Raw genomic sequence first — 27,783 nt, 5'->3', positions numbered from 1 at the left:
TCATCTTAGTCACTTCCACCAGTTTTCAACTGAAACTGGAGCGCTGTGTGTCGTCCTGATCACTGCACTATAGGAAGGACGGGATTGCACTGGACAGGGGTGTGGAGAGGATTCACCAGGATGCTACCTGGGATGGAGCAGTTTAGCGAGGGAGAGAGGCCGGATAAGCTCGAGTTGCTTCCTTCAGAGCAGAGAAGATTGTGGGGCGAACAGACTGAGCTGTTGAGAGTACGACGGGCACGGACAGGGTGATTAAAAGGCAGCTGCTGCCCTTGGCTGAAGGGCCAGTAATGAGGCAGCATAACATAAGATGAAGAGCAGAGGGGATTTGAGGAAAAAAAAACATTTCTCTCCCAGAAGGAAGTGAGGGCAGTAGAGGCTGAAAACCTTATAAGCTTTAGAAAATACTTGAATGGGCACTTAAAACATTCTTACATGCAAGGCTATGGGCCAAGTGTTGGGAAGTGGGACCAGTGTAGATTTCAAATCAATGGACCAAAGGACCTCTCTGTGCTCCATAACCTTTTGAGTCTAAAGGAGTATTATTGAGTTCCCAAAGTGAGTTAATTGTGATTATCTCTATTTATTGTCTCTGTTTCTAATGAGTAAAACAACACTCAGTGTTTAATGCCTACTGGCTGGATAGCCAGTCTTGCCTACTGGCTGGATAGCCAGTGAAAGTCATGTGTCACCACATCTGGGGACGATCCACTGATGTCGACTGCTTCAGGAGTGCAGGCCCGTCTACGGGAGCTGCTAGAGGACTGGAGACCGATAGCCGCCCATTGCAGGCAGGGTCGACTGTGGGGAGCGCACGCACCAGGATCAACGGGAAACCCATACCACAGGTAACTGAAGATGGCCTGGGGTTGTGGGGGGGGGGGGGGGGGGATCGTAGAAGAGAGAGGAGGGTAATTGGGCAGCTGAGGTCCCAATGTTAGGCCCCTTCATCAGGCCCTTGGAATGAGGGCCCACTTAGAAGCCTGTCAGCGAACAGGATAGGGCTAATATTATGGGCTTCCCGGACAGAGAGAAACATCGGAGTTTGAGTTGAGGTCAATCTGTCGGCATTAAATACCTACGTCGCGGTGGGACAGGAGGAGTGATTTTATCAAGGCGGAGGTGGGTAGATGATGGGGGTCCCCACCTACCATCCTCCCATGTAATTAACTGTCCACCCCACATCTCACCCTGCCTCAGTTTAGAGGGCATTAAATTTTACCCATTGTTGCATGTTAATCCAACCTTTCTATTACAGAGCAGGGAAACAGACCCTTTGGTCCGACCAGTCCATGCCGAACATAATCCCAAACTAAACGAGTCCCACCTGCCTGCTCCTGGCCCATATCCCTCCAACCCTTTCCTATTCACATACTTATCTAAATGGTCTTTTAACCACTTGAAGCGCTCTTAATCTTCTCAGTTCGAGAGAAAACAAAGCCTGTAAAAACCCGTAAAGGGCCTATCTTTGACAAGGATGAGTACCTGCTTTCAGAAGTACAATCTGATCGTTTTGACACAGTTCCATGAATCCATCGATCCGTTTCGCAAACTCCACCACATACTGAATCGCCTCAGTTATTTTGATAGCGCAAAGCTGCCACATCACCTCCCGGGGCTGCACGAGAAAGATTATCACGTGAACGTGGGCGCTTGGCGGAGGAAAGTCACGGGTGTCACCCGTGGTACTCACCGTTTTGACCTGGCACTCGTGCTTCCCCCTTACCTTATTCTGGTAAATCTCCACTTCTTCCTGCACGTAGTCTTGCCATGTTATCTGTTGCAGCTCTTCCCGCAGGTACTGGCAGGTCTCAATGTGGGACTTGGAGATGTTCTGTGCGAGGTGCTCTGCAGGGCAAAATATGCAGCAATTTATGGAGCACTCATAAAAGCAACAAATGGTCAGAGAATTAGGGTTAGGGCCAACAATTCTAAGCACATCATTGTCAGAATTTTGCAAGGAGGTAGAATGGCTTGCAGAAGGTATTTCGCTGGGAGCAGCAGTGCTGTGTATGAAAAGACGAAGCAAACGTCATCAGTTGACAACCTTTAACAATTTAATGTATCCTAAATTCCAACTGTTAATGAGGCACCCACACACCTAGCATGGCTGCTGCTGTGGCCACTGTATCATAGTAGAGCTGGTATTATATACACTGAGAACAGTCAATTGCAGAGTGGAAGCGGGCCATTCAACCCATTGAGTCCACACTGACCCTCCAAACAGCATCCCACCCAGTAACCCTGCACTTCCCTGATCCACCTAGGTTTGCACATCCCTGGACACTTTAGCAAGGCCAATCCACCTCGGCTGCACATCTTTGGAGGATACCCACACAGACGCAGGGAGAATATGCAAATTCCACACAGATGCCCGCGGCTGGAATCGAACCCAGGTCCCTGGCACAGTGAGGCAGCAGTGCTAACCACTGTGCCACCAAATGCCATTCAGCCCACTATTCCTGCGCTGGTTCTACAATCTTTAGCTTCCTGTGTGAACCAAAAACTAATCCTAACATCACAATCTCCCTGGAGCCTGGTATTGTCTCTTGTTTCAAGTAACTATTCAACCGAAAAATCCAAAAATATTACATTTTCAGTAGAGCGGGATTGCTGTGTACCACAGCCAGCATAGCTGGCCCAGTGAAATTGAGAAATATGACAGGGGTAATGCGACAGGAATAGTGGGACAGATTTTGATCACCAAGGCTTGATTCCTCGAGCATCAGACTCAACTTGATAAACTATGGCTCTGTGAAGCAAGATCTTTGTACCAGAAAAGAGTGCAGATGCGAGATGATCTTGGGCTCAGGCAGCAGATGCCAGGAGGATACAGGAACTGATGAGCGGTGAGCTGTTTCGCAGCTTCGTCTGGGTTCTCTGGGACTTTTACAAACTGATTTCAAAGACTTTAGACCCTTCAGCCCTCAACAATCTCTCATGGCTTCTGATACCTTTGACGGAAAGCAGCACACACCTCTGCCTTCTCAAGGCGCAGCTAGGGATGGGAAACATCCCAGCCAGTGATGAGCAAATCCATTTTTAATTCAATACCAGTCACGCTCTTATTGTCTCTCATACATCCCTTGCACATCCACCAATATCATTTATTGTATCCGTTACTCCCAATGCGGTCTCCTCAACATTGGGGAGACAGGACGCCTCCTAGCAGAGTGCTTTAGGGAACATCACCGGGACACCCGCACAACCAACCCCACCGCCCTGTGACCCAATATTTCAACTCCCCCTTCCACTCTGCCGCGGACATGCATGTCCTGGGCCTCCTCCACCACTGCTCCCTCACCACCCGATGCCTGGAGGAAGAACAGCTCATCTTCCGCCTCGGAACACTTCAACCCCAGGGCATCAATGTGGACTTCACCAGTTTCCTCATTTCCCCCCCTCCCACCTTACCTCAGTTCCAACCTTCCAGCTCAGCACCATCCCCATGACCTGTCCTACCGGCCAATCTCCCTTCCCACCTATCCGCTCCACCCTCCTCTCTGACCTATCACCTCCATCCCCACCCCCATTCACCCACTGTACTCTTTACTACCTTCCCCCACCCTCCTCTCTGACCTACCATCTTCATCCCTCCCCCCATCCACCCACTGTACTCTTTGCTACCTTCCCCCACCCTCCCCTCTGACCTACCACCTTCATCCCCACCCCCATCCACCCACTGTACTCTTTGCTACCTTCCCCCACCCTCCCCTCTGACCTACCACCTTCATCCCCACCCCCATCCACCCACTGTACTCTTTGCTACCTTCTTCTCAGCGCCCCCCCCACCCCACCCCACCATTTATCTCTCCACCCTGGAGGCTCCCTGCCTTCATTCCTGATGAAGGGCTCATGCCCGAAACGTCGATTTTCCTGCTCCTTGGATGCTGCCTGACCTGCTGTGCTTTTCCAGCACCACTCTAATTGAGACTTTTGCCTTTTGCTAAGAAGGCATACAGTGTGTTAGCTTTTATTGGTAGATGGACTGAGATTCGGGAGGTCATTTTGCAGCTGTACAAGCTCTGGTGCGGCTGCACTTGGAGTATTGTGTACACCTCTGGTCACCACATTATAGGAGGGATGTGGAAGATTTGGAAAGGGTGCAAGGAGATTTACTAGGATGTTGTCTGGTACAGAGGGAAAGTCTTATGTGGAAAGACTGAGGGACTTGAGGCTGTTTCATTAGATAAGTTGAGAGGTGACTTAATTGAGACATACATGATATGCAGAGGGTTAGATAAGGTGGACAGTGGGAGCCTTCTTCCTCAGATAGTGATAGCTAACACAAGGAGACATAGCTTTAAATTGAAGGGTGATAGACATAGAAGAAAGTGAGGGCTGCAGATGCTGGAGATCAGTGTCGAGAGTGTGGTGCTGGATGGGCACAGTGGGTAGGCGGCATCCGGGGAGCAGGAGAATCGATATTTCGAGCATAAGCCAAAGGGAGATAGATATAGGACAGATGTCAGAGGTAGTTTCTTTACTCAGAGAGTAGTCGGGGCGCAACAGTAGTAGACTCGCCAACTTTAAGGGCATTGAAATGGTCATTGGATAAACATTTGGATGAATATGGAATAGTATAGGTTAGATGGGCTTCAGATTGGTTCCACAGGTTAGCGCAACATCGAGGGACAAAGGGCCTGTAATTCTTTTCAGGCCTTCATTCCTGATGAAGGGCTTTTGCCTGAACCATCGATTTTCCTGCTCCTCGGATGTTGCCTGACCTCCTGTGTTTTTCCAGCACCACTCTAATCTTGACTCTGATCTCCAGCATCTGCAGTCCTCACTTTTGCCTCTCATATACCCCTTGCCAACTCAATGCAAATTCATCAAATTTCCACCACGGGCAAACTTCAGGAGCCATGTGGAGATGAAAAATAAATAAACTTAAAAAAAAACATACAACTCACTTGAAAGACTTGAAAACTCCTACTCATGAATGCATCAAAGCTTTATATCACCTTAAAAAGAAACATTTGCTCTTACTTCTAATTGTTAGTAGCCTCTCTGCAGATTGTCATCACAACGTTAACTCAGAATTCTCTGCTGAGAGACCTGTAGCAAACTTAGCCAAATATTCATAGCCTTCAGGCAAAGGTCAACAATTAACTACTGAAACTACATGCAACAACTTCTCGTGGTGCTGTGGTAGTGTCCCTGCCTCTGGATTAAGTTAAAATCCCACTTGGTCCAGAGCTGTGTGATAATGTTTCTGAACAGGCTAAAATAGGTTATTTTTTTTTAAAAAAAGCAGGCGGTTTAAGGTGTTTCAGATCATGAGAGTTACACAGAACTTAGAAACTCTGTTAAATATGTTTACACCTATTGATTTGTGACTCCCACCCCAAGGGGGAAGACCTCCGCATCATCCAGAATTGGACTTGTTTGAACTCAGCACTAACTTCAAGGGACCTGCGGAGGCCAGGCCGTTGAGTATTTTCAAAACAGATCGATACGTTCTTGACTGTAAAGTGGATGAAACATTACAGGGGAAAGTGGGAGAATGGGGTTGAAAATGCTTAGCAGCCACGATTGAATAGCAGTGGAGACTCGATGGGCTGAATGGCCTAATTTCTGCTCCTATGTCCTCTGGTCTTATGCAACTCCACAGATTCACTATCTCCGAGTGAATACATTCCTCCTCATCTCCTTCTTGAATGAGTGAGCCCTTGCTGGGATTTTATGCCCCCAGTTACAGAGTCTCGCGCAAGGGAAACCAAAGGAACTGGCAACAATATTTATTGCAGACAAGAAAATTGGTAAGGCTGTGGACAGTGAGGCTATGAAATGATGTCGCAGGATAAAGATTAGTTGGAAATTTGGACGGAGAGGTGGCAAATTGAGTTTAAGGCAGACAGGCGTGAGATGGCGCACTTTGGGAGGTCAAAAGCAAGAAGAACGTTAGGAGACCGTGGAACATTGATACTCAGAGGGATCCTGATGCAAGTCCATAGCTCCCTGAAAATGGCATCACAACTGGGAAAGAAAGCAAATGGCATGCTTGCTTTCGTTGGTCGCAGCGTTGAGTACAGAGGTTTGCATGTCATGTTATAACTGTTTGAGACTTTGGTTTGGAGTACTGTGTATGGTTCCCATTGCCACACGATAGGAGGGATGTGGAGGATTTGGAGAGGGTGCAAAAAGGGTTTACCAGGCATGTTGCCTGTGGTAAGCTGTGTTAAGAGTGTATTAGCTACATGGAGAGGCAGAACAAACGTGGGTTGTTTTGTTGGAATATCAGAGGCTGAGGGGTGACCAGGTGCAGCTTTATAACATTAGGAGAGGCAGAGATCTGTCAGAAATGGGGATGTGATTTCTGCACTGGGTCTCACTCACCATTTTAAAGAAATCCGTTCCAGTCTAACTATGGATGGTGAAACTGAGGGTGATGTGACAGAGGCTAGCATGAGAGAGAGAGAGAGAGAGAGTCATTTAACAGGAAGTTATGTTGGCGAGGACAGGTCACTAGGATTGCACGATGTGGGGTAGTTTAACAGGCAGACAGAAGAAGGCAAGAGAGGCGATCAAAGGAGGACCCTGAAATAGAGGAGGATGTTCAATCTGTCAGAAACACAATGGGAGAAGATTGTAACAAGGGCAGAGTTGAGAAATTGAGTTGTCAGGAGTTCAATGGAAATAAAGTCAAAGAGGCTAAATGTCCCATGGAGGGAGAATGAAGGGAAATTGGAGTAAAGTGAGGGTATGTTGGCAGAGGCAGAAGAATGGATGGTTTCCAAAATCAGTGAATTGGAAGCCCACTCTCACTCGTTAGAGGAGAGGGTGGAGGAGGCGGGGCGCTCAGAAGATGGTTCAGCAGAGTACAGGAGCACCTGACATTGCATAATTTGCTGGACCACATGAAACAATGATTCATCGAGACCCTCAGACCATCAGATGGAGGAGCGGAAGTAGGCCATTCAGCCCATTGAGAGTGCTCTGCTATTCAATGAAATCAGTGCTGATCTGATAATCCTTAACTCCACTCTCCTGCCTTTTCTCCATAACCCCGATCCCCTCAATGATTAAAAATCTGTCTCTCTCAGCCTTGAACATACCTAAAGAGCCAGGCTTGACAGCCCTCTGTGGTAAAGAATTCCACATAATCACTACCTTCAAAGAGCAGAAATTCTTCCTCAACTCTGTCTTTGATGGATAACCCCTTATTCTGAGGTAATGCCCTGTCCTGCAAGGGAAAACAATTGCTCTCTATCTGCCCTGTCAAGCCCCCTAAGAATCTGATACAATTAAATAAGGATTCCTCTCATTTTTCTAAACTCCAGTGAGTACATTCCCAATCTAAACACTTTTCTATAAAAAAAACTAACCTATTTTGCTAATCAAGAGATGTTATTACACACCTCTTGAGCAGGTAGGACTTGAACGCAGGCCTCCCAGTCCAGGGATAGGGACACTACCACTGTGCCAGGAGAGGAGCCAATCTACGCAACATCTCCTCATAAGAAAATCCTTCCATAGTTGGGATGAAACTTCTTTCGACTGTCACCAATGCTAATATCTTTCCACATACAATGGGATCAAAACTCTTTGCTATATTCTTGGTGTGGTTAAACTGATGGCTTGAATAATTTAGAATTAGAATTAGATTCCCTACAGTGTGGAAACAGGCCCTTCGGCCCAACAAGTCCACACCGACTCTCCGCAGAGTAACCCATTCCCCAACATTTAACCCCTGACTAATGCACCTGACTAACCTAGGCGAAAGTGAGGACTGCAGATCATGGAGTTTAGGGTCGAGAGTGTGGTGCTGGAAAAGCACAGCTGGTCAGGTAGCATCCGAGGAGCAGGAGAGTAGACGTTTCGGGCAATAGCCCTTCATCAGGAATGAAGGGTTTTTGTCCAAAATCTCGGCTCTCCTGCTCCTCCCTGTCCTGCTGTGCTTTTCCAGCAACACACTCTAATGCGCCTAACCTGAAGAGCCCTGAACACTATGGGCAATTTAGCATGGTCAATTAACCTAACCTGCACCTCTTTGGATTGAGAGGGGAAACTGGAGCACCCGAAGGAAAGCCACGAAGACACAGGGAGAATGTGCAAACTCCACACAGACTGTCACCCAAGGTTGGGATCGAACCCAGGTACCTGGCACTGTGAGGCAGCAGTGCTAACCACTGAGCCACCGTGCCGCCCGCTAGACAAGCTAGCAAGACGTTTTTCTTCACTCCATCACTTTGAAATAAAGGGCAACATTTTATTTGCTTGCCCTATTACTGACTGAACTTGATTAATATTTGGCCTGTCCGGGGGTAGACTTTGCAATCACACAAATGATCTTAGGTTCAAAGTCCCAAAGGATATAAATTCTATCCTGAATCAAGGTGAAACCTTTCTGAAAGGACAATATAAATTTTGGGACGTGTTCTGTTGATCAGATCTTCCAGATACAGACCCCTGGGTGGGGTGCAGCAGTGTTTAGACACAGAGCCATTATCCATGGCCAGGGGAGAAATAGCAGAAAGGTTCTGACGAGTGTCAGATTCTCAAAGACTCCTTCTTCCCAGTCAGAAACTTCCACCAATGTCAATGTATCTGAGACCAGCCATTTGAGCATCCAATGAGTTCATGAACTTGCTGTTCTCACACTCCTTTTTATCTTTTTCATTCATTCACAGGATAAGGGCATCAATTTCTAAGCCAGCATTTAGTGCCCACTGCCCTAGAGGGCAGTTCAAGAGTCAACCACATCACTGTGGGTCTGGAGTCACATGTAGGTCAGACCAGGTAAGGATTGCAGCTTCCTTCCCTGAAGGACATGAGTGAACCAGATGGGTTTTTACGACAATGGTTTCATGGTCGCTCTTAATTCCAGATTTGTAATGAATTCAAAGTGCACCATCTGTTACGGCAGGATTTGAACCTGGATCCTGAGGATATTATCTGTGTCTCTGGACTAACAGGCCAGCGATCATACCACTAGGCCATCATGGCTCCTGTAAGTGCAGTTCTCTTTTGAACACCTTTCCTTGAGGAGCATTTAGATATGGGTCATAAATACTGCCACGTCCCCATGAACGAGAAAGAGATGCTTTGTCATTATGCCTCCCTTTGCTTCAGGGCTGTAGCTTACCTAGTTCTGTCATTGAGACAGTGGGAGAGCTTTCACCGTTTGTGAAGGAGCAGTATGGAAAAAAGTCAGGGACCGCTGCGTATTCACATATGGGCTCCTGTTTAATACCATTGATGTCTAGACCGGACTGGTCTGGGGATGGCTGAATGTCCAGATAGAAGTTGTTCATTCCTGAGTCAGCTTTGCCCACTTCTGGAGTGTGCCCATCCATGTAAAGGTTGCTGAGGTCATTGTTCAGTTCTGTCAGCCCATTGTACGTTGGAGTCAGGGGTTCTGCTTCCCCAGGTTGCTGCTGGTGGTCTCGCTGTTGCTGCTGCAGACGATGTTTCTGGACCTCAGCATACAGGCTGTCTCTCTGCTTCTTGGACATCCGACCAAACTTGACAGCTGCAAGAAAGCACACAAACCTCTGAATGAGGCACCGTCTCCGGCTTGTCTGCAGAACAGAGCTAATCTCATCACCATCGGCTGCACTTAAGTACACTTTGGGAAACAGGGAGTTTATATGATGCTCCTCTAATAACATCTCACCAGGTTATAAATAAACATATATACACACACACACACACACGTACACACTCACCTGCGCGCGTACACACACACACACATACATGCACACGCACAAAGACACACACATATACATGCGTGCACGCACACACACTCGCACAAACACATATGTACACTTGTCTGAGTGTACACACACACACAGGTACACACTCGCCTGTGCGCACGCACAAAGACACACACATATACATGCGTGCACGCACACACACACGCACTCTTATGTGAGAGTGTGCACGCACACACACACACACACTTATGTCAGAGTGTGCACGCACACACACACTTATGTGAGAGTGTGCACGCACACACATGTAAGAGTACACACACACACACACACACACACACACACACACACACACACACACACACACACACACACACACACACACACACACACACACACACACACACACACACACACACACACACCCTTCTCTCCCCCCCCCCCCCCCCCCCGGGTGGATCACCAGCGAACTCTGAAACAGCAATGGTCATCATGGAATTCCCCTTGCTCTTGCTCTGAACATCCTTCCCCTCCCACCACTTAAAGCCTCCCCACCAACCCCCACCTCAACTCTCCCCAGTCTTGCTGAAGAATCCCAAAAATGTTCAAACTGGGTTATAGAGGGCAGGAATTTAGGAAGCACAGCAATAGAGAATCTCATCTGAAACTAGCTTCAAGGTTTTAAGGACATTAAATCCATTAATAACTAGTGTGTAATTTTGAGTATGTGGAGCTTTGATTGCACTTACAACAGTTCCTTGCTGTTATTTCAAATCTTGATAGAAAATTTGATAAGAATTGGGGAAAAATTCCACAATCTATGTCCCATAGTCCTGAGCATACGCTCAACAGTGAAGGACTGAGGGTGCAGTGTCTTTCAGATGAGATGTTAAATTGACACTCCATTCCCAGTCTCTCAGAAAAACACTGACGTGCTATTTAACAGAACAGTGCAGAGTTCCACCCAACATCCTTGTCAATATTAAATCCCACAACGCCAGGTTATAGTTCAACAGGTTTATTCGGAACACTGCTCTTTCATCGGGTAGCTAGTGGGGCAGGATCATAGGACACAGAAAATCTGAGTACAATAACCTGGTGTTGTGTGATTTTTAACTTTGTCCACTCCAGTCCAACACCGGCACCTCCACATCAATACTAAACGTTTAAGTAACATGGTTAAAAATATATATTTGCCCATTTATTGCTTTGCAGTTTGTGAGAGCTGGCTGTGAGCAAATTGGTTGCAACATTTTGTTCATGACACAGCAATCATGAAAACTCAGAAAATACTTCATTGATTAGAAAGTGCTTAGGAACTGCACAACTTGGTAAAAGTGCGATATAAATAAAAGTCACACTTTGAGCTTGAAAGTAGTCAGAAACCCCGAAGGTTGAATGTTTACCATTTGCAAAACTTACAAGGAACTATTGCCCATGTTAAAATTGAGCATGAGGAGTGTCACTGAGAGACAGGTTTATCGACTGTCATGATTCATTTCGACGCTATCTGCTTATTGTTCCTCTTCTCTCCTGGTTCTTCCTGGGACCAGACTTCGAGAAGCCTCCAGTATCTCATCAATTCTTCACGCAGGAACCTTGACACGGAATGGTGCCCAGTCCAACGGGCAGCACGGCCAAAGTCCAATTCTGGGATCTCACCAGACTCTCACTGAACTGTGACCTGACGATGTCAGAGCAGAAACAGACCATTCAGCCCCTGGAGTCCACTCTGCCATTCAATGAAGTTGATGCTCAGGCAGAACTTTATTGTCTTAATCATCTTTAGGCTAATTCCTGTGGCATTCTTTATTTCAGTTTGAAGAACAAAAGCAAAGATATCTGGCCAGTATAAAGACAGTACATTAGTAGATACAGCAGGTGAGATTTGACCTTTCTCAGAGAGGGGAGGGTGTTGGATAGAAATCTAATTGGTCCATTCACTCCGTCCTAGCCCGCCAAACATTAGAAGGCCAATTAGTAGCCATCCAGCAGCCAGGAGGCCCATAAAAGGGACCAGGGCTGGGGGGTAGGGCTCAATGTCCAGCCAAGGATTGTAGGCCAGGAGGCCAAAAACAGAGAGGTCATGCCACATAGAGGGTGTTGGTCACAGTTACAGGTTTAAGAGTCCGTGGCTCTCCGAGTCTTTAATTTTTCACAGCAGAAAATGTAAACAAGTGAGATTAAACAAGGTCAGGAGTCACATAACATCAGGTTACAGTTCAACAGGTTTATTTGAAATCACAAGCTCTCGGAGCGCTGCTCCTTGGTCAGGTGGAATCAGGATTTCTGACCTTGTCCTCCCCAGTCCAACGCTGGCGCTTCCAAATGAGATTAAACAACCATTTGGACTGCTGCCATGGTCCAGGTGGTAGGCATTTTCAACTCCCCTCGTGCCACAACACTCCCCCACTCTGACGCCCAATCAAATGTAGCGGGGCATTGAAATAAAAAGAACTGCAGGCGATTGGATGTTTGGGTTGTTAGCAAACCCAGTCACCAGTTGGCCATCTCAAAATGAGCCGCTGATTTCTACCGCTCCACTCATGCTGTGTGGTTTCAGAGGTTGGCATGATGACCATGTCCTGCCAACCTGATGCTGTCGCGCCTGCTTGTGGCAGTGAAAGTAACGTCTGGCCCTGCAGCCAAACGTTGAGTGCCTGCCTTCAGGTAGCAAGAATGCAGGGGTAGAGGCGGAGACCATTTTCTCTGAATACAACTCAAGTCTGGAGACATCGCCTGGTAATAGGAATGTGCTCATTTTGTGCTGTATTGAAGCCAATGGGTACCTTGCTTATGTTAGCCCGGTATTAGCATCTGGTGCCACGAGTTAATTAGGTTTAGACAAATGTTCACTAAGAATTCTGCATTGATGGTTCTTCTCTGCATGAACAGTACCTAATCCAAACAGGATGGCCAGTTCCTATATTCCTTCATCTCTCTCTCCCTCCATCATCTGCACCCATCTAAACGCTTCCTCAATGTCCACCTGCTGTTTGGAACAAATGCATTTCACAACCCAGGAAAACAATTCACCACTTCTCTCACCTAAAACATTTACTTTTACACCCTCTCTGTTCGACTTCATTGCAAATTTAATTGCAGGTTTGACTGCACACCATCAGCAGTGTTCATGAAAAGTCTTACCTGTGATGTTCCTTGAGGGTGTTTAAAGCAAGAGGAATAATAGTATATTTTCTGTTAAAGCGAGGTAGGATTTCATAGTGATTCGATGGTGTGAGTTGGTCTGCATTGTGCAAAATTACACCTACAATTTGACTGCATTTGATAAACTTTACACATAAGGTTTCTGGGAAAATAAAAACAGAAGCAAAGTTTGGAAAGTAGCCTTTATTTGTAGAAAGAATGTGCACCTTACACACCTCCTTGTGTGTATACAGTCCCACACACACACACAAACATCAACATGGACTCCACACAGGTTTAAAGTTTGTAACAATCTGATGTTATACATTTGCTGAATTGATGATCCAGGTTTTAGATCTGATAAGATATGAGGGGTATGTAGCATTCGAGATATCGTTAATATCACTGTACAACCAGAGTTAATCATCATGGTTATCCCTGCAGGCTAGGAGGGAGAGTGTTTCTGGTGGGTCACACGGCCAGTGAAGTTAACTTTAACACGAGCAAGGGTTCCCCTGTTGTGTGAGGCAATTGAAGCTTTGGAAAAGTTTGGAAACTGAATTAAGCGCCCCGCAGTCTGACAATATCATCCTGGCTCAGGTTGGGCGGGGGACATTTGGGGGTCTCACATATCTCCAAAAATCTTATTCACAATGATCGTTGCACTTGTATAGATAGCTTTAATCAACCCATCATGAAACACTTTTGGAGATGAGTCATCCAAGTCCCAGAGAGCTGCTCTCCCATTAGAGAGAGATGGCTGGTTGGCGGTTTAACCTGAGGGTCAAAGTGCCTCAGGTGAGGGGAGAGGTTGAGAAGGAGGGTCTTTGCAGGTAACCTCAGCCAGTGCGGGAATTGAACCCACACTGATGGCATTGCTCTGCATCCAACCAACCCTCCATGCCACAGGAGTCAGTAGAACTTGAATCTGGGCATCCTGGCTCAGAGGTAGGGACACTACCACCGCACCACAAGAGTTCCCATCTTACTAATACTCATTACATGATAGCCATAATATAATGAACTACAGGTCGCTATGCTATAATGCGTTTCCTTTAATGCGAATTCACTGTAATGCGATTGATGAATTGGGGACATTGTTTCTACAGTGTGAACTTTTAAAATGTGTGTTGGTGGGAATGCGATTACATTGCCAATACTTTAAACACTGTTTCTAAAGCATGATTTTTCTGTAACACGGGGTTGTACGAGAACACAACCATTGTGTTATAGAAGAAGCACCTATACATTATGTTAGATAAGAGCTGCTTCTAGTTCAGGCTAACTGGTGGTTTATATAAACAGGAATCAAGAGTGTGGTGCTGGAAAAGCGCAGCAGGTCAGGCAGCATCCGAGGAGCACGAGAATCGACGTTTTGGGAATGGCCCATCCTCATGAAGGGCTTTTGCCCGAAACGTCGATTCTCCTGCTCCTCGGATGCTGCCTGACCTGCTGCGCCTTTCCAGCACCACTCTCTCAACTCTGACCTCCAGCATCTTCAGCCCTCACTTTCTCCTAGTTTATGCAAACCAACCCTTTGGCCCTGTTAATTGGGTGGCAACACCCTTCCAATACCACGTTCCTGATTGGTCAACCTGATGTTTTCTCTCAAGTAACATACACTGGAAAGAAATTTAGACAGAAAGTATTTAAATACGATATTTATTCAGTTCTGCTTGCTTGCACCAGAACAAGCCAAGACGCACACACACAAAAACACACACAATCCAATTATTTTCCATGAAACAGGAGAGATTCCCATTGTGAGCTCCCAACCTTTGGCAAGTGTGAGGAAAACAGGAGCAGATTTAAATAAAACAGAAAATTCAGGAAATATTGGGCCATTCTGGCAGCATTTGTGAAAAGAGGGGACGAAGGAGCAGCGCTCCGAAAGCTTGTGTTTTTATGTAAGCCTGTTGGACTATAACCCGGTGGCGGGTGTCTTCTCTCTTTGCCCACCCCAGTCTGATACTGGCACATCATTGGTAGACTGGGAGTTGCTCAGCCCATGTGACCGTTTTAATCTCGGGCGAGAGGAAGGGATATATCAGAAAGACCAAACGGGAAGGTCTGTGATAGGCTGGTGAGGGGTAAGCAGTGAGGAGAGATTAAATGGCAAAAGGATGATAAGGGAAAGAGAGCTGGCAAGATGCACCAGGAGGAGATATAAACGTGAAAATGATCACCAGCAACTGCTTCTACCACACAACAAAAAATGTGAGGGGTCTGACCTAATGTTGATGGACTCACGGAGTTTGGAAGCTGTAAAATGCCGAGTGCTAAGATTTGGATGTTTCTCAGATTTCCAACAAGTTTCACCGGAACAGTGTTGGAGGTCAAGGATAGAAAGTTGGGAGTGGGGGAGGGGGTGGTGGTGTGAGGGAGGTGAGGACGGTGGAGTGTGACAGAAAAGTAAATGGACAAGGCTGAAAGCTTATGGTCATCCCTGTGGAGTGAACGGAGATGGTCAGCGAAGCAACTGACCAATCCCAATGGACAGCAGACTACCTGATGGGTAGTAAATATTAAATTGGAAGAAATCCACAAGTGCCTAATAAATCACTGTTTCAACAGGAAGGGCTGTTCTGGAACTTAGGTGATAAGAAGCTAGAAGGTAAAAGGGCAGAGATCAATGAGATCATGGATGCTCTGATAATCCTTAACTCCAGTGTCCTGTTTTTTACCCATAATTCCCTTATTGATTAAAAACCTGTCTCTCTCAGCCTTGGATATACCGAATGACCCAGCCTCGACAGCCCTCTGTTGTGAAGAATTCCACAGATCCAGTCTTTCTGAGAGAGAAAACAATCCTCCTCACTTCTTTCTTTTAAAGGTGTTGCACCCCTGAGGCAATCCCCAATCTGACCCAAGAGTCATCAATTTAGGGCGGCTCAGTGGTTAGCATTGCTGCCCCACGGCGCCAGGGACCTAGGTTCGATTCCAGCCTCAGTCTACGTGGAATTTACATGTTCTTCCTGAGTCTGCGTGGGTTTGCTCTGGTTTCCTTCCACAGATTAGGTGGATTGGCCCTGGTCAATTAGTGTGTAGGTTAGCCATGGGAAATGCAGGGTCATGGAGATAGGATAGGGGTCTGAGTCAGGGTTGGTTGCCCTTCAGGGGGTTGGTGAGACTCGATGGGCTGAGCGACCTCTTTGATTAGAGTGGTGCTGAGAAAGCACAGCCGGTCAGGCAGCATCCGAGGAACAGGAAAAGTCATCCTGATGAAGGGCTTTTGCCCGAAACATCAAATTTTCCTGCTCCTCGGATGCTGCCTGACCTGCTGTGCTTTTTCAGCACCACTCTAATCTAGACTCTGATTTCCAGCATCTGCAGACCTCACTCTTGCCTGAGCGACCTCTTTCCACCCTGTAAGAATTCTACAGGCTTTGAACATTGTTTCTCACTGCACAGAGATGGATAGACCTGTGAGTACTTCCAGCATTTTTCTGTTTTGTCTATATCTGCCCTCAGATTCCGAACTCAGCTGTACTTGGAAGGCCAAGACTAAAGTTCGGGTCGTAAGCGCTGAATCGGGTAAACAGAGGAGTACCACCTGCAGTCTGTTGGCACTGCATGCCCAACGGGCAAAATGATGTCACATCTCACCAACTGGCTCAGTGTTTGCCAACACTGTGGGAGGATGAAAATGGGCAAACTCTCGGGGGTTTTGACAAACCCAGTCTTGGACCTACGGCAGACCCCAGTGGCTCATGCCAAGAGCAACTCTTCTCCCCCATGAGAACACCAGCTCTTCGAAGGCTGGCAGGAGCTGGCCACTGGGCGGTCTACACTGCGGGCTCCCCCTTTCCGCATCCCATGCTGTCTCCTCTCTACCTCTGCCGCAGCCATCTCGTCTCCTCCGGACCCGAATCTGGGAAAGGGGAAATAAACCATCATATTAATAATAATAACATCCACTCAATTCACAACACAACATGTCAAAATTCACTTGGCCAAATTCGAACGGGAGAGCCTGCCAAGGCGGGAAGAGACTTGGAGGCCATTTTTCACAGTCTCTGCTAACAATCCATTCCCCCAATGTCACAGCAGAGATGCAGATTATGTTTAGAGTCCAGGTATCCCCCCCGCTATCCAAAAGTAGAGCGTCCCTACGAAACCTTTCATAAGCCAAAAAGAGAGGAAGCATGAATTTATATGGGAAAAATTCCACAGGTATTATGGGTAGGCAGTCATTTGAAGTGCTCACCATTTCCACAGTGACATCAGCCTCCCTTCAAAGCCAGCCTGTGGGGGCGGGGGACATTGTCTGTTGACTTGGCAGGTTTATAGACTCTCATAGCACAGGAGAACAGTTGGCCAATTGTCTATCCCCTGCCTCAGCTCATCCTGACACTGAGATCCTCAGCTATGCCTTTGTTAACTCTTGACTTGACCAATTCAAAGCTCCTCCATGTTCTAGCCTGAAAATTCACCCATTCACCCCTATGTTTGCTGGCCTACGTTGTTAAAGATGCTTTATAAATGCGTGCTCCTGTCATTGTCGTGCTGACCCTTTGAAAAAGCAGCCTGTTGGAGGGCAGTGTCTGTCCAGGCACATTCCGAAGGGCAGGGAGAGACGGGTGATAAATGCTGACCTTACCAGTGACGCTCATGTCTCACAAAGCAAGCTCTTGCTGCCTTTCACTTTTCTAGGAGAGAGCGAGGACTGCAGAATGATTCCTGATGAAGGGCTTATGCCCGAAACGTCGATTCTCCTGCTCCTCGGATGCTGCCTGGACCTGCTGTGCTTTTCCAGCACTACACTCTCGACTCTGATCTCCAGCACCTGCAGTCCTCACTTTCTCCTACTTTATTTTAACAAATGCAAGACTCCTGAGCCAAGCGATGACCACTACATTTGCTGAGTTGAGAGTGATTCATCTGCCACTCCACCTGTAGAGGGGGCACTTCTCGGGAAGGTGCAGCATTGTCTGTGCCTCTCCATGAAGGGGTTTGTGAAGTCCTCGTGGTGGGGTGGGGGGGGAGGCGGATACTGGCTGTGTGGAGTCACTAGTTTATCCGGTTTAGCAAGAACCACTCTCACTTTGGCACCACTCTCTCTGGGTGGCATTAGCATGCTGCCTCAGACTGCCATTAGCCCAGGTTTGATTCAAGCTTTAGGTGCTCGCATTGGTGGTTTCGCGGTAGAATTCTTGTCTGCCACACAGTTGCTTGTTTACCAGCCAATGCTTGGTACTCCTTTGTTAGGCATGGCACGGTGGCTCAGTGGTTAGCACTGCTATCTCACAGCGCCAGGAACCCAGGTTCAGTTCCCGCCATGGGCGACTGTCTGTGTGGAGATTGCACATTCTCCCCGTGACTGCGTGGGTTTCCTCCTGGTGCTCCGGTTTCCTCCCACAGTCCAAAGATGAGCGACTTAGATGGATTGGGCCATGGGAAATTACCCCGTAGTGCCCAGGAATGTGCAGACTAAATGGGTTAGCCATGTGAAATGCAGGGTGATAGGGCAGGGATGTGGGTCAGAGTGGGATGCACTTCGTCGGCGATGGGCCAAACGGCCGGCTTCCACACCGTGGGGATTCTATGACTGCCTGTGTGGAGTTTGCACATTCTCCTCGCATCTGTGTGGGTTTCCTCTGGGTGCTCCGGTTTCCTCCCGCAGTCCAAAGATGTGCAGGTCAGGTGGGTTAACCATGGTAAATGTCAGGTTAGGGGGATGGGTGGGGTGATGCCCTTCACAGGGTTGGTGCAGACTTGATGGGCTGAATGGCCATTGACAGGTGAGATTTGTCAAAAGAAAGTGACTTTCCTTGATCCCTTGTGAAGAATGTCCATTGGTGGATCTTGTTCAGGGAATGTGCTGCATATCAGCCACTGAGGCGGGATTCAATACATCATTATTAAGTGGAAGCTGACGCCGTGCTTTATGAAGCTTTGCATAATGTCCTTGCTTTTGTACTCCATACCTCTATTTAAATAGTCCAGGGTGACGCATGCTCATAAGAATATCAGCAGTTCGATAGCTGGATCAAATGGTTCCTTGAGCTGACTCCAGCACTCCATACCATCGTAGTTGACATTCAGTCTCAATGTCATTCCCCTCACAATCTCATGTCTTCACAGAGGCTGGAAACCGGCCAATCCTCAGCCTCAAATGTACTCAAACACTGAGCATCAACAGCTTTCTGAGCTAAAGAACTTTCGCAATTCAGAAATTCTGCTCGCCTCCTTCCAAAACTTCAGACCATTCTCCCTCGTTCCACATTTGCAGCCAGAGAAGAATCAATCTCCACATGTCGCTTGGCGGAAGTGAGTTCTGCAGATGCTGGAGATTAGAGTCAAGATTAGAGTGGTGCTGGGAAAGCACAGCAGGTCAGGCAGCTTCCGAGGAGCAGGAAAATCGACGTTTCAGGCAAAAGCCCTTCATCAGGATTCCTGATGAAGGGGTTTTGCCCAAAACATTGATTTCCCTGCTCCTCGGATGCTGCCTGACCTGCTGTGCTTTCCCAGCACCACTCTAATCTTGACCCCACGTGTAGCTTGTCAAGCCCTCTCCGAATATATGCTTCAATGACTTGGAGGAGCCAGTGTTGGACTGGGGTCAACAAAGTTAAAAAAATCACACAACACCAGGTTATAGTCCAACAGGTTTATTTGGAAGCACTAGCTTTCGGAGCGCTGCTCCTTCATCAGGTGGTTGTGGAGAATAAGCAATTCAATGTTTCAATGAGATCACTTTTTATTCTTCTGCACTTCGTAGAATATAGGTCCACCTGATTTAATTTCTCCTCACAGAAAAACTCTTCAATCCCAAGAATCGATTGAGAGAACCTTCATTGTATCTGCTCTAAGCTAAGTGCATATCCTGCCTTCAGTAAGGAGTCCTAGCCTGTCCAGAAAACCCCTGGTGTAGTCTCAGCAAAACCTCCCTGTGCAATCGAAGCCGGTCACCCTCACTGATTTTACACTGATTTGCTTTGCAAATTGCTTGTTGTACTTTCAAATTAACTTTCTGTTTTTCTGGTAAAGGTCACTCAAACCCCACTATATTAATATTTTGTGCCATCAGCACACTTTATTACTTTACACTCTGCCCCTTGATCTAAGCCATTAATAAAAATTGCAAATCGCTGAGGCCCCAGCACTGATCCTTGCAGCATTCCATTAGTAATAACCTGACAATTTGACCCACTTATTTCTGGTCTCAGTTTCCTGTCCTTTAGTTGATCTCCTTGCATGCTAATATATTACCTTAACTCAAGTCCTTATCTTTCATATGGCATCGCATTCAATGGTTTTTCAAAATTGAATTTCATCACTAGTTGCCCTTTATGCATCCTCACAGTTACACCTTAAAAATAATCCCGTGGAGGATTTTATCAAACATGTTTTTCCTTCCTTAAAAACGCGTAGATTCTGTTGAGCCATATTAGAATTTTGGAAATGCTGTGCTATCACTTGCATGGAGGAATCTCATAATTAGGAACATAGTTCCAGGATAAGGAGGCTCCTGTTTAAGACTGAAAGGATGAGGAATTTCTTCTCCCCTCAGAATCTTTGTCATGTCCCTCCCCAGAGAACAGTGGAGACTTGGTTACTCAGTCACAGACTCAAGGCTGAATTGGACAGGTCTTTGGTCCACCAGGAAGAGAACAGTTATGAAGAGTCCAATCAGATCAGCTATCATCTTATTCAATTGGAGAGCAGGCTTGAGGGGCCAAATGGCCTACTCCTGACTCATATGTTACTATCATGAACTGCAGCATTTTCCCAATTGCTGACATTATGCTTATGGCTTGCAGACCCTGTCATTCTCCTCTCTCTCTCTCTCTCTCTCTCTCTCTCTCTCTTAGATAGCAGTACAAATTGTGAGCTTCCAAACCATTGGGACCATTCCAGAAGCTAGGAATGTTTAGACACCACAACCAGTGCATCCATTCTCTTTGCACTGACGTCTTTACAAAGTTAGGATGTCAACCATCAGGTTGTCAACTTTGAGGGCCATTAATTTGTGCAGTATCTTTCTTTGCTAATTATTTCAAGTTCTTCACACTCATTGGAGCCATGATTCTCCACTTTCCTTTGAGATCATTAAGGATCTGGGCACTTAGACAAGCTCAAAGTCACGAGAAAAAGCCAGTATTGTTTTGTGAAAGGGAAATTACATTTAACCAATTTATTTGAACTCCGAGCCACAGAACTGTTAGATTTTCGAGTCAATGAATCGCAGAATATTAAGTATGGAGGGACATCAAGTAAATAATACGGTTAATGGAAGATTTGACCCATATCCTTCTAGACCTTTCTATTCATGTACCCATCCAGATGCCTTTTGTACCCAACCTCCACCACTTCCTCTGGCAGCTCATTCTGTACACGCAGCACCCACTGTGTGAAAAAGTTACCCTTAGGCCCCTTTTAAATCTTTCCTTTCTCACCTTTCACCTATGCACTGTAGTTTTTGACTGCTCCCAGCTAGGGAAAAGACCTTGGCTTTTCACCCAACCCATGCCCCTCATGATTTCATAAACCTCTAGAAAGTGACCCCTCAGCTTCTGCCACTCCAGGAAAAATAGCCCCAGCCTATTCAGCCTCTCCCTGTAGCTCAAACCCTCCAACCTTGGCAACATCCTTGTAAATTTTTTCTGAACCATTTCAAGTTTCACAACATCCGATAGTTGGGAGTTCAGAATTGAATGCAGTATTCAAAAAATTGCCTCACTAATGTTCTGTACAGCCGCAACATGACCTCTCAATGCCAATACTCAATACACTGACTAATAAAGGAAAGCATACTAAATGCCTTCTTCACTATCCTATCTACCTACGACTCCACCTTCAAGGAACTATGAACCTGCATTCCAAGGTCTCTTTGTTCAGCAACACTCCCCAGATCCTTACCACGAAGTGAATAAGTCCTGCCCTGACTTGCCTTTCCAAAATGCAGCTCCTCACATTTATCTAAATTAAACTCCATTATACAGATGGGAATATGATATTCAAAACACAGACAGATATACCTTGAGCTTATTGAATGACAGAGCCAGACTCAAGAGTTAGAATGGCCTATTTATTTTCCTACTTGTAGGTTTGTACATTATTCTGAGTTTTTAACTTTCGACTGTGAATTCAAACACAAAACATTTGCTTAAAAACGTTATAATTTCTTTTCTCCTAGTGATAATTTCTCCTGTTTCAGACTGAAAGGATGCCATTCTAACTTTAGCCACTCTGTTTTAACTTACTTAGTGAAGCTTAATTTTGATATTCCTTGCCAGTTCCCTTATATTTTTGCAAGTCACCCCGGGCTAGTTTCTCAGACTCTCTGAATCCTCAGGCTTGCTACTCTACATCACGAGCCCTTTCTTTTTATCCAATACGGATCTTAATCTCTTTAATTTCCTGTGGAAGCTTCATTTCTCAATGAAATGTACATGTGTTAAGAATTGTGAAACATCTCACTAAACATCGAACATTGGTTATACATTCCCATTGGTTCAAGAACAGCTTTTTCCCTGCTGTTATTAGACTGCTGAGTGGACCTCTCTAATTTCAAATCTCATGTTGACCTTAGTCTTGTACACCTCTTGGGCATCTAGAATGTTGTATGCCTCACTCTGTATAAGCACCTGTGTGTCTTTGTTTGCTGTGATCTGCTTGTACTGCTTGCAAAATAAAACTTCTCACTGTACCTGTGATACCAATAAATCAAATCAAATCAAAATTCCTCAGTCAATTTTCCCCTTTATACTTATTCAACTGGCTTTAAGTTCAATGCTCTAGTTTCAAACATAGACATGTCAGTCTCAAACTTAGTTATGATCACTCTTCCCCAGAAAACTCCTTACCCTAAGGAATTCAGAACTTAGCATTAGTACAGAACAAGGTCTAAAATATAAATTTAAAGTGGAAGGCAATGGAGAAACTCAGCAGGTCCGGCAGCAGCTGCAGAGAGAAAGCAGGGTTGATGTTTCGAGTCCAGCATGACTTTCCTTTGATTTGGACGTTCTGAAGAGGAGTCACATTGGACAAGAAGCATCAACTCTGTTTCTCTCTCCATAAGTATTGCCAGACCTGCTGAGTTTCTCCTGTACTCTTCGATTTTATTTCGCATTTCCAGTGTACACAATATTTTGCTTTTGCTTAAGATCGAAAATAACCTCTCCTGTGATTGGTTCAACGAAATAGTTTCCCTGAAATTGTCTTCAATATATTGTTTGAACTCACAAACTACGTATTTCCAACGTGATTTATGCTGTCTATATGAAGATTAAAATCCCTCATGATGAGAACATTACTTTTCATTCCCTACATATCTTCACATTTCATGCTGTCCAACAATTTTGCCCCAAGAGTTCTGATCTTTATTATTTCTTATCACCATTCACTCTAAATCCAATTCTGATTTTTATAAACCTAAGCCTTTCCGTACTGCAGGTTCTAAGTATGTGTCACTTGACCTGAAACCTTCACTCTGATTTCTCTCTGCAGATGCTGCCACACCTGCTGAGTTTCTCCAGCAATTTTTGTTTGCGTATTTGTTCCCTCCCACACGACTGCTCTGTATTATTAGAACAAACCACTTTCCTTTTGATTTTATCCATATATTTTCGAAGCACCAAGTGTCACTAAATTTGCCAGCCTTGGTTACCTGAAATTCTACAACGGTCTCCTCAACCTTTTTCAGTACGCTGTGCGTGTGTAAACCATTTCATTTTACAAAGGCACCCAAGGGCAACTTGCTATCGTTTCTCCCGCACGGCATAAAAGAAATAGCGGAGGTTATTTACCTGTTGAAATGAAGAAAAGCCATTCCATTAACTTCTGCAGCAGAATCCATCTTCTTCCATCCATGAGCAGGTTACCACTGTGACATTAAGATTAAGGACACTGCCAGGGGTGGTCAGATCTGTTCGGTATTCTGTTTACCAGACCCTCTGCATCCTTTCTTCTTCCTGTACATTTTAAGAAGGTGGTCCACTTTGCACCAGGATGTTTAGCGAAAAAAAGGTCAGGGGGGGGGTCTCCACACCCCACTTTTGCCAACTTCTTCTGTAAATAAACTACGCTCTCTGCATTAAAAGTAGCTTACAAATAAAACCACACACAGGCATTGTTAGCTTCAAAAGTGACAGCTTTACTGTGGGACACAAGAGTTTCAGAAAGAATCCCGTGGGACAAGTTCCATTTCCAGCCCTTTGCTAACCTGCTGAATTATCCGCATCATGCTGCAAAGAATCCCAATGGTTTCACTCGGTTAAACAATGGGCAGGATGATCCAAAGGTGTGGTGATCACACGCAGATTGAAACTCAGTCCCTCCTCTTTCGTGAAAGAACAGAGCTCTGCATTTTTGCCCACTCGGGGGCTCCCTCAGAAACTGGGGGCCACAATGCCTTTATGACAGTCCTGTCATAGTGTAGGACAGTCACAGGAAGGTGATCCATGCCCCTTTTCACAGCGGTCCATATCCTGATAGTGTAAGGAACTGGCAGCCAATTTGACAGCTGCTGTCAAACTGTACGTCTTATCAGGTAAGTATAATCTTAGGGTGCTCGGAGGGCAAGGTGCGATAGGGTTAGAGTACGATAGGGTTATTGTGTAATAGGGTTATTGTGTGATAGGGTTAGGAGGTGATAGGGTTATTGTGGAATAGATTTAGGGTGTGATCGCGTTAGGGTGCGATAGGGTGAGGGTGTGATCAGATTAGGGTGTGATAGGGTTAGGGTGTGATCAGATTAGTGTGTGATAGGGTTAGGGTGTGATCAGATTAGGGTGTGATAGGGTCAGGGTGTGATCGGGTCAGGGTGTGATCGGGTCAGGGTGTGATCGGGTCAGGGTGTGATCGGGTCAGGGTGTGATCGGGTCAGGGTGTGATCGGGTCAGGGTGTGATCGGGTCAGGGTGTGATCGGGTCAGGGTGTGATCGGGTCAGGGTGTGATCGGGTCAGGGTGTGATCGGGTCAGGGTGTATTTGCAGTCGACAGTGTGGTGCTGGAAAGTACAGCAGGTCAGGCAGCATCTGAGGAGCAGGAGAATTGACGTTTTGGGCATAATCCCTTCATTAGGAATGAGCCAGATGAAGAGCTTATGCTCGAAACGTCGGTTCTCCTGCTCCTCGGATGCTGGCTGACCAGCTGTGCTTTTCCAAAACCACACTCTTGATTCTGATCTCCAGCATCTGCAGTCCTTACATCCTCCCCTAGGGTATAATAGCTTTCAGGCTTGGTGGGGTTAGGATGAGATAAGATTAGTGTGTAACAGGGTTATTGTGTAATCGGGTTTGGGTGCAATTGGGTTAGGGTGTAATACAGTTCTTGTGGTAGAGGATAAAATGCCAGATGGGCGACAGAGTAGATGGCCAGAGGTTTGTGGAACAGGGATGGAATGACAGGTGATCAGAGGGTATAGGGAACCAGCTAAGAATTCTGGGTATGGTTGCAGGCTGTAAGATTGTAAAGGGGCAAGGTGAATGGTGCACTGTAGATTCTTGTGGGTACAAAGAATCATGTCTACCTCGGAGGGGCAGGGGTGGGTGTGGTGGTGGTAGTGGGACTAGAGTCAGTGTCAGGTTGGGGGTTGTTCTGGTCCAGCAGCGGTCTGGGGTTTGGGACAGTTCCAGTGGAGAGTGGAATGGTTGGCTAGGTCTGGCTGTGTTTGGGTGAGGGATTCAGCTCCAGTGGCATTGGGAAGGTGGGGAACAGAGGTGTGGGTGTCCAGTCAGGCTGGAGGGAGGCGAATAATGCTTTAGGTGACATAAGGATGCAGGATCTAGTCAGGGTCTGGGGGTGTTTAAGGGATATGTAGTTGAGGCTGCGTGAGGTTAGTATGGGGTCAGTTGAGTACTTATTCAGGGATTAGACCGTGTATTTAATATGCTAACATTTCCTGAATAAACATTCCATTTAACTTCATTGGAACCTTTCAAATTATCGGATTTAGATGGAGGTAGTCAGGTTGGGGGCTCCAGGTATAAGGAAATCGCTCAGTGAAAAATCAACCTCCCAGAGAATTCTCTCAGAGTGCTCCGATACAGATTCACCAAGATCCTGTACTCTGGAGAAATGACTGCATGGCTCTTGGAAAATCCAAGCCATTATAACCGAGGTCACCTGTCAACAGGTTATACTAACTTCAATTTCGATATGTCCAGGGTTGCAGAAAGATTTGGACTAGCTTGCTCAATACACATGTCTTCTGGTATTTGGCTTTAACCTGATCTTAGTGCATTTGACTGTATTACTTGGGTTCTTTAACTAACAGCGAGAGCCCTGAAATAAGCACTCTGAAGGTAAAGTGAATATTAAAATTATCAAGACGAGAGGTAATAATTCCATCTGAATAATTGTTGCGTTTGTGGAGAAAGTGCTGATTTGGACACCAGACTTAAAGGGGTTTCTCAGTATCAGGGGGCTGTTTTCGTATTGAGCGATATTCAGAGTATTCCAGATCCCCATCTCCCTTTCTAGCTTGTCTTCTTCAATTACATCGCAACCATTTGAACAAAACTGTTCAAAACACAAAATGTAAAATTAAAGGAGACTTTAAATTAAATCAGCCCTGAAGTTCACTCGGTGTGTGTGTTGTTTTTTTGTTTGGAGTTGGGGTGAGTTAAAAGCAGAATTCCAAGGACTGGATGTTCCCAGGTCTCATTATCACATGCTCCTTCAAAGTTGCCCACAATCAGCAGAAAGTGGTACAGCAACAGGGTTGGAAGAATCAGTTTGGTTTTGACACAGAAGGACACCATTCGAGCCATCATCTCGGTACTGGCCCCCTCTGGAGGAGCAACTCACCGAGTCTCACCCCCCGGCTTTCCTCCGGTAACTCGAGAAATGTTTTTTTCAGTTGATGACCCAACCCCTTTTTGAAAGTTCCAATTGAACCTGCCTCTGCCACACTCTCATGTAGTACATTCCAGATTCTAAACATGAGAAACCTATTCTTTGATAACATACAGAGACACAGTCTTAGAGTCATAATATCATAGAGTTAGAGTGTCATAGAGTCATGGAGTCATAGTGTCATCAAGTTATAGAGTCATAGAGTCACAGAGTTATAGTGTCGTTGAGTTATAGAGTCATAGTGTCTTAGAGTCAGAGTTATAGAATCATAGAGTCATACAAAATAGACCCAGCATTCTAACCAGTCCATGCCTACCATAATTCCAAACTAGACTTGCCTGTGGATGTAGGTTTGCTTGCTGAGCTGGAAGGTTTTTTTTTCAGTGCGCAAACCTACATCCAGAACCTCAACCTGAACTACACATCTTCTCAAAGCTCACTAGACTTGCCTATGCTTGGCCCATATCCCTCTAAACATTTCTTATTCATGTATTTATCTTAATGTCTTTCCACCATTGTAACTGTACCCCCATCCATCACTTCCTCTGGCAGTTCATTCCACTCATGAAACACTCTGTGTAAAAGAAAGCCCCTCAAAATGTCTTTTGCCTCTCGCAATAAAATATGCATGCTCGTACTGAACTACCCCACCCTCGGGAAGAGACATCTTATCGAAACCCCTCATGATCTTATAAACCCCTCAACCTCCTATGCTCCAGCCTATCCAGCCTCTACCCATATAACTCAAACCTTCCAATACCAGCAACATCCTGGTAAATATCTCCTGAACCCTCTCCAGCTCTAATAATATCCTTCCTATACCGGAGTGACCAGAACTGGACACAGTACTCTGGAAAAGTTACCTTCAATCCATACCTTCAAACTCTCTGATCCTTCCACTTGTAGAAACAGTTTCTCCTTAACTCCCTGCTCTCCAGTTCCCTTTCTCTGAGGAGAACACTCCCAGTCCCTGCGATCTATTAACATGATTGAAGTTTCTCATCCCTGGAACTGTATTTATGAATCTTTCATTCATCCTATCTAACACTTTGACAAAATCCTTCCTCAGGGTGCTGGCAGGTGAGACTAGATTGGTTTGGGATATCTGGTCGGCATGGACCGAAGGGTCTGTTTCCACGTTGTACATCTCTACGACTCTAAGTGTGGATGTAACAGT

The 27,783-nt window shown here is 45.9% G+C and overlaps 1 protein-coding gene across 2 annotated transcripts in view; it reads right to left on the bottom strand.

The window, feature by feature from the left end:
* LOC122542619 (nuclear receptor ROR-alpha A) overlaps nucleotides 1-27,783 on the bottom strand; it is an 873,418-nt gene that overhangs the window by 26,945 nt on the left and 818,690 nt on the right. For both annotated transcript variants that reach the window (XM_087982159.1, XM_087982160.1), the window contains 3 exons: nucleotides 9,089-9,475; nucleotides 1,727-1,848; nucleotides 1,486-1,618 (listed from right to left, as the gene is read on the bottom strand). In XM_087982159.1, the coding sequence (XP_087838285.1) occupies nucleotides 1,486-1,618; nucleotides 1,727-1,848; nucleotides 9,089-9,475 (642 nt within the window). The remainder of the gene's footprint in view (nucleotides 1-1,485; nucleotides 1,619-1,726; nucleotides 1,849-9,088; nucleotides 9,476-27,783) is intronic.

Source organism: Chiloscyllium plagiosum, unplaced genomic scaffold, assembly GCF_037043375.1.
Source record: "Chiloscyllium plagiosum isolate Xiang-an unplaced genomic scaffold, Cpla_swu_hap1 HiC_scaffold_42, whole genome shotgun sequence".
In the NCBI taxonomy this organism is placed as follows: Eukaryota; Metazoa; Chordata; class Chondrichthyes; order Orectolobiformes; family Hemiscylliidae; genus Chiloscyllium; species Chiloscyllium plagiosum.
Note: the sequence above shows the minus strand (reverse complement) of the source record. Positions and strands in the feature narration are given on the sequence as shown.